Source organism: Egretta garzetta, unplaced genomic scaffold (assembly GCF_000687185.1).
Source record: "Egretta garzetta isolate BGI_Z169 unplaced genomic scaffold, ASM68718v1 scaffold440, whole genome shotgun sequence".
In the NCBI taxonomy this organism is placed as follows: Eukaryota; Metazoa; Chordata; class Aves; order Pelecaniformes; family Ardeidae; genus Egretta; species Egretta garzetta.
In genome coordinates, this window is record NW_009258293.1 from 975,387 (window position 1) to 982,977 (window position 7,591).

General features: G+C 58.2%; 1 protein-coding gene across 1 annotated transcript; it reads left to right on the plus strand.

The window, feature by feature from the left end:
• The first annotated feature begins 462 nt into the window (after positions 1 to 462).
• Positions 463 to 3,100, plus strand: SLA2 (Src like adaptor 2). Its single transcript, XM_009638033.2, has 7 exons — positions 463 to 851; positions 968 to 1,067; positions 1,206 to 1,292; positions 1,593 to 1,696; positions 2,369 to 2,518; positions 2,689 to 2,815; positions 2,919 to 3,100. Exons 1-7 carry the CDS (start codon positions 764 to 766, stop codon positions 3,067 to 3,069), a joined length of 807 nt encoding a protein of 268 aa, XP_009636328.1. The 5' UTR covers positions 463 to 763; the 3' UTR covers positions 3,070 to 3,100.
• Positions 3,101 to 7,591: the final 4,491 nt, after the last annotated feature.

Consider the following 7,591-nt stretch of genomic DNA (forward strand, 5'->3'; position numbering starts at 1 on the left):
GGAAACAGTGGCAGCTGCAGCCCTGGCGCCTCACACCCCACCCAAAAAAATGCACAAGGGACCACCACCACCACCACCACCACCACCCCCCCCACCACCACACGGTGCCCTGGGGACCCACCACGCTGGAGCAGCACCCTGCAGGGCAGAGCCCAGCCAGTGCCTGCCTGGCACTGATGGCTCCCGCACAATGGTAACAGCAGCGAGAGGCAGGTAAGTGGGGGTCACCCCCTGCCCCCAGGGCAGCAGTGGGTCTTGGGGCAGGGGGTGTTGGGATGGGGTGGCCCACACAGCAGGGGACAATGGGCTGGGGTGGGATGGCAGCACCCAGAGGGTGAGCATGGCCAGTTGCTGCCCACCATGGGGATGTGGATGGGGAGGGCCCCCAGCTTACCCCAGCTGTGACCACGACTCCTCAGACACCCTCTGGGGCTGCAGGGAGATGGTTTCCTTGAAGGGCTCCCTGGGGAGCTGCCTGCCAGGTTCAGCCCCAGCCCACATCCTTGGCCTGGCCCTGCCTTCCTTGGGAGCCACCACGCTGGCATCACCCCACAGTGATGCCCTTACCCGGGGCACAGGGTGGGTGACCACGACCCATGAATTTGCATCCCAACACGGCTGTGCACAGGGCTCATGGCGCTGCAGGGGCCAACCGTTCTGCCCAGGGCCCATGGTGCTGCTGGTGCTAAGCCCGAGCCCCCTCTTCCCCCCCAGCCAGCAGCAGCCGAGGCTGGGGGCCAGGGGCACGTGCTGACCTTGAGGGATGGGAAGCCTGCCCAGCCGGGAGAAGCCACTCAGCAGCCCACCAGTGGCTGCCGACACCACACAGCCCCCCTTGCCCACGCAGGCAGGTAAGCACCTGGCAGCCACCAGCTTGGCCAGTGTCCCCCAGTGTGCACAGTCCTCCCGCCCCAGCTGGGGCCAGATGGTGCTGGGGGAGCGCTGAACCCTCTCACCTTCCCTGCAGCCCCCAGTGGCTTCCTGGCCCTGGCCCTCTGCGACTTCCCCTCTGGTGTGGGCACGGCTGCTGTCCTGAGGATGGGGGAGCAGCTCCGTGTCCTCTCTGAGTAAGTCCTCGCACCAAGTGGGCACTCCTGACCAGTGTGCAGCCCACAAGGCCATGATGGTGGCACCTGTCCTGGGTGCCCCCTCCCTGCACCCACCACCCTTGGCCCCTCAGGATGGCTCATCCTCCTTCCCTGCAGGGACGGGGAGTGGTGGCTGGTGGCATCTGAGGTGTCTGGCAAGGAGTGCCGTGTCCCCAGCAGCTGTGTGGCCAAGGTCAGGCACAGGTAAATGCTGGGAAGGGTACATCTCAGGGTGGGTTCCAGGGGACATGGCCCCACTGCAGCAACCCTGGCCAACCCTGAGGCTGAACGCCAGCCACCATGCCGGAACATCCCGCTTTGTTTCTCTGCTTGGGCTGTGGAGCAGCACTGGGGCTTAGGGAGGCAGCACAGTGGGCCGGGGTGTCCCCAGGATGTGAGCTGCTGTACCCCAAGCCATCCCCTCCACCCCGGTCGGGGCAGGATGGGTCCTGGGTGTCCCTGCACAGCCAGGAGAGGCTCTGCCAGCACCCACTGCCTGCACAGGTGGCTCTACGAGGGCATCAGCCGGCAGAAGGCAGAGGAGCTGCTGCTCCGGCCCGGCAACCATAGCGGGTCCTTCCTGATACGGGAGAGCCAGACCAGGCGAGGTGAGAGCCCTTGGGCCCCATCTCCTGTACCCCCTCCCAGTCATCCCCACTGGGGTGCCGAGGGCATGAGCAGGGCCCTAGTGGGGATGCTCCTCCATTGCTTGCACCTGGTGGCAAGGGCCTGCCCCACACAGCAGTTTCCTGGTGCTGCTGCTCCCTGCTTCAAGCTGAGCTTCTGCCACAAAAGGCAAAAACCACCAGCAGGCTTCCTGCAGCTCTTGGTTAAGCAGAGAAGTGAAAAGGCTCAGCTTCTGAAATGAAATGGGGCCCCACCATAAGGTGCTGGGGGGATCCCGCAAGGAGATCCTGCCAGGTGCTCCAGTGCGTGCAGCTGATGCACCAGCTCAGTGCTGCGTGGCCCCACGGCTGCCTCGGCACCGAGGGGGCCATGGGGGGCTGGGACCAGCCCATCCCTGCACAGCACCCCGAAGAGGAGTCTCGTGCACAGAGCCGCAGCACCCGATGCTGAGGGTGGGTGGGACACAGCCAGCAACTGCCCAAGGTCATCCCATGTCCCTCAAGCCCCATGCCCCTGCCTGGAAGTGCTTCAGGCATGGGGCTGCCACAGGGATGTTCACAGCACTGATGTGAGAGTGCACAGGGCAGAGGGGCTGAGTAGGGTGGGTGCCCACAGCAGCCCAACCACATGCCCTTCACCCTGTGCCCCATCAGGCTGCTACTCGCTGTCGGTGCGCCGCAGTGAGCATGCCTCCTGGGACTCAGTGACGCACTACCGCATCCATCGCCTGGAGAATGGCTGGCTCTACATCTCGCCCAGGCTCACCTTCCCCAGGCTGCACGACCTGGTGGACCACTACTCCGGTAACGCCCTGCCAGCCCCCTGGCACTCCCAATCTATGTGCATGGGGATACCCTGCACCCTGCAGGGAGGGAGGGGGGGGAAAGGCAGCACTGGCCCTGCCTCCCCAGGTGCCCCCGGGGTTGGGGTGTGGGTGGGGGGCACCTGCTGATGCTGCTGACTCCCTGCCCAGAGTTCGGAGACGGGCTGTGCTGCACCCTCAGGGAGCCCTGTTCCACAGAAGGCGCAAGGGTGGCCCCCATCCCAGCCCTGCCTGCTGTTGTGAAGAAGCCATCACTCAACTGGGACAAGATCGACAGGTAGGGACAGCCAGGGAAGGGGCTAGGGCTCCCCTCACTGCCTCTGCTAGACACCCAGGGGTCTGGGGGCTGCCCACTGACTGTCCTGTCCATCCTTGCACAGCTCCCTCCTGTTCTCAGATGCTGCGTCCCCACCAGAGGAGGACTCTCCCATCAGCCTGGGCCTGAGGGAAGCCATCAGCTCCTACCTCCTCCTGACAGAGACAGCCGCTCCCAAGCAGGGCCCTGTGGGGAAGGGGGCAAAGAGCAGCTGAGGGCAGGGCCCCGCTTCACCACAGCCCTGCAGCAGCCACCCACCTGTTACAGCATTTGCCCTGGTTTCAGCCACGATCACTCATTGATGCCATGGGAGCCAGGCACCCAAGGGCTGTTGGCTTGGACATGGGACAGCTGAGACGAAGGTGGGGATGAGGAGGCACCAATGCTGGAGAAAGGGGATGCCAAGGGTGCTTTGGGAGGTGATGTTTGAGCACCCCAAGCACCACCCAGTGACCACAGGAGGAGAAGGCAGAGGCTGTACGTAAAAGGAGCCCTGCCCACCCTACAGGCTGCAACAGGGCCCCACTGCATCTGCACTCCCACAGCCACAGGGAAATGGGATGCAAATGCCCAAGGAGCCAAAGCCTGGCCGAGGTGGGGGAGCAGCCCAACCCCATCAGATGTCTCAAGTTCATGCGCAACCTTTTTTGCGGGGTGTGTGTGTCTGTGGAGGACAGCGCCAGTGAGCAGCAGCCACGGACCCTCAAGCTCTCACCTGCCCCTAACTCCCCCCTCTGCTTGTTGGCACCAGCAGAGCAGCAGCTGGGGAGAAACCAGCCTCTTACTGCACTCAAAGTAGCTGATTTTTAAACCTTTTAACACATGGATTGTACTGGGTTTAAGGTCCATAAAACAGGATCTTGCTGGACAGGCAGCAGTACCCATTTATAATACCTTAATTAAAGGACATCTTGTTCACAGTTGAGGGTTTGTGAATAAATCATGAACTGACAGCTACAACCACAGGGCAGGTTTCCACCCACCACCGCCTGGGAGGTTGCTCCTGCCATGTCTGTCACCCAAGCCTTGCCACCAGTTTTCCCCAACCTGGGGCTAAACCAACTGCCATGGGTCCAGGTCAGGTCTGGTCCTCAGCCAGCTCACGTAGGGCAAATTAATAAGCCCCAGGGGTTTTAAAAATGTTTAACAATACAACGGCTCTTCTAGGCACAATGGAGAAAGAAACAGAAAGAAATGGGTCCATGCCAGAACTAAATGATCCAAAAAGGCAGAATTGGTCCAACCCAGATCAAAGCCACATCTCTGGGCTAGAGGGGGGCCTTAAAATCAGCAGAAATGCCTCAGAACTGCAACATGCCTGAGCCTTCACTTTCAACAGCTCCTTATCAGCAAAGCAGGGCCCAGGGAAAGCGCCTGAAGCTTCCTCTGTGGGTGAGAACCGGCGCAGAAGCAATTGCACTGCTTGGTGACATCCCTTCCTTCCTTTCCTCTGCGCGCAGAGGCTGGTGCAGCAGAACCCCCCCTTATCTGCAGGTTTCCTGCCTCTGACAGGCTCACATCTCCTCCTCAGGTTCATGGCTGACGAGCTTGCTCTTGCAACCCCCCCGTCACTTTTCTCATTTCCTTCCCCACAGCTTCACGCACCCACTCAGCCCTCAGCCTCAAGCCCAGGTGTCTTTTCAGTGCAGGTCAGGGTTTATCCCTCAGCCTTGCCCCTGCCCTGCAGCCAGCTGCACCTGCTTGCTGTCACCCCTGGGGGCACCCCCAGGCAGCTCAGAGGGTTTTTCCTTCCTTTATTTTTGCCATTAACGCACATTGCATTAATGAAGGCTGGCTCTTAGACTCATAGAATCACTTAGGCTGGAAGAGACCTTCGAGACCATCAAAGCCCAACCATTCCCCTAACCCTGCCATCCCACCACTAAACCCTGTCCCTAAGCACCTCATCTGCCCAGCTTTTAAATACTCCCAGGGATGGGGACTCGACCCCTGCCCCGGGCAGCCCATTCTTGGGCCTCCTTCCTCCACCTCCAACCGGGATCCAGGCTGTGGGATGGTTTTTACACCACGGTGATGGTGCTACCTCAGACTGGAGGCAGCCAGTCAAAAATCCGCTTCTCTGGTATTTGTATCCTGGTGACTGGCAAGAGGGGAAATACCCGGTTGGAAAGCCTATTTGAGTGTTACCCCACTGCTGGCAGCCTCCGAGCTCTCCTCCTTCCCAGCCCCAAAAGATCCCTCTTCTGTGCACACTCCACTTGTGCTGGGAAATGCCTCCGCAGGCCCCCGGAACAGTGGGGCAGTGGCACCCCAGGCAGCAGCAGCTGCTGCTGGGGGGAACCCAGGGCACCCAGCCTTGGGGTGCTGCCATCCCCGTGCCCTACCTCCCACTGTTAACACCACAGCCCCTGTTAACATCACAGGCACGAAGCCAGATGCCAAACACTTTTTTTTTTTTAACAGCTGGAAGAGGCAGAGAGCAGGTCCTGACATCTCCCAGCAGCAGCTCTTGCCCCAGGCAGGGGCTGCAGGGCTGAGACCCTAAAGGCTGTTAAAGGGAACAAGCCCCGAGGAGGTGCCAGGATGGGCAGCCATGGATACCCAGATGGGACAGGGGCTGCCGCCTGTCCTCGACAGAGGGGCTCCAAGTGCCCATGATGCTCATGGGAAGAGGAGCTCCTTGGATGCTCTCTGCTGCATGTTGAGGGCAAACTGAGCTTGCAGAGCTGTGGCCACTTTGGCCAGATCAGCCATGCTGTGGAGAGTTCTCCTCCGAGGGCCTCGTCACCGGCTTCCTCTGAAGTGACAAGTACACAGTGGCATTCAGACATGCAGCCTTGCCATACAAGCCTATGCTTTGCCCTCTATGCCCACCTGAAGCCAAACCGTTTGGGCATCTCTTTCACAAGAGCAGCCACTAAGCATTTTCTGGGATCAAAGGGACTTCTGAAGGTATTTGGAGGAGCTGCAAAATAGCCAAAGTACCTCCAGCAGCGTTGGACATCTATTCAGAGGACACAGCCCTTGCTGGAGCCAAGATTCAGTGTGGCATTCAGCAAATGAGTACTCCAACTGACACACGAGGGTACAGAAACCCACTGCTTGACAAGCAGGTCCTTCCCACCACGTCCCTTGCAATAGCATACATACTCCATCTGCATCACTTAAAACCTGCACCGTCCAAAAGCTCAGCGGGTGCACACAACCCCTCCTCTCCTTCCCCAGAGCCCAAAGTACCAACACCCCTAAGCAGTGGGAAACAGGGCCCACACCGTCCTTAAACTTGGTGCGCAGCGTTAACCAACAAGACGCTGTTGCATCATTCAAACACCTCAAAGCACCACCAGCAATGGCCCTGCAGGCAGAATGTGGTGAATTCCAACTTTTTCATTTTGTTCTGTTTTCTGGTCTGTGTGTGAGTTCTAATAGGAAAAAATCATCGCATTTTCTGTTTTTAAGTACTTGCCTATTTGAACATCAGCTTTTTATTGGTTACCTCTAGCAGGCATTAACCAGACAAGAGCTGTACATAGTTTTTTTCCCTTTACAAGAGAACTGCGGTGCAAATACTGAAGGATTAGTACCGAGATACGAAATACTCTTCCCCATAAGTAGCCTGTACTGCAGTAGCCTGAAGTGCTCAGCAACACTATTGGAAACACCAGACGAAGCATCAGCCCCGAAGGCTTTCCCAGTCTGACAGAACACCAGCGCTGCCGCAGCAGGGGCGGTACATGGAGGCTGACAGATGGCTTGGAACTGCTCCATGCCAGCAGAGCCTGCCTGCCCCTACGAGAATCTTAAGATCAAGGAGGTAAGATAGGGAGCTTGAACAAGCTCAAACCAGAGGGCACACATCCCCATAAACACAGCGTAGCCACAGCATGTGTTTCAGTAAGTTATTCCGAATTCAGAACATGACATTTAAGTGATCAGCAAAGCGTATACCATTTGATTGAACTGTGAAACACACACCTGGATCTGTCACCAGCAGCAGGGCTTCCTCCAGGCTTCACAAACCTGGCTCTAGCAGAACAATACATCCTCTGGCCTTAAAATCCAGCAGTTTTACAGCAATCTTGTTTTGAGAACAAAATTAGGAAGGGCAGTTTGTTAGGACAAGGGAATAAACTTGTTTTCCTCCTACTGGGGAAACTGAGAGGGGAGGAGACAAGCAGAATGCAGCTGAAGGCACACTGATGCCTGCCTCCGCCTTCAGGCACACCCTGTGCCAGGTACTTTCTCCTCCAGCACTTCCCAGCTTCTCCCCCACCCACGCCACTGCATTTGCTCTGTATGGATTGGCCAAATGCATCAAAAGCTCCTTCCTTTGCAGCAGCGCTCCCTCATTCATTGAACATGCAGCTTCTACCCCAGGCTGGCTGCTGCTGCCCAAAGTGTGACAGCAGCTCTCAGGAGCGCAGCACCCATGTCTTGTGCAGCACAACCCTCCCAAACCCACCTGAAACTCAACTGCCAGCCTGCTGCTACATGTGCAAAAGACATTTCCACCTGAAAATCGCATAGTAATGACAAATTCTTCCCCATGCAACTTGTCCCAATTCACCGGTCTCAGGAACTGTTCAGGGAAGCTATGCCTTCAGGTCTCCACACTCGTGGAGCGAGCATCCAGGCTTCACACTCCTCTCCTGGCATGGAAGTCTCATGCACGCACCTCCAGATGCAACAGAGCCATGCTGTTCTGCTTGGAGCAGCTTCCTACCCGCAACACTCAAGCTTTTTGTGAAACGCATCAGGGGATGAGCCAGCCCCCCC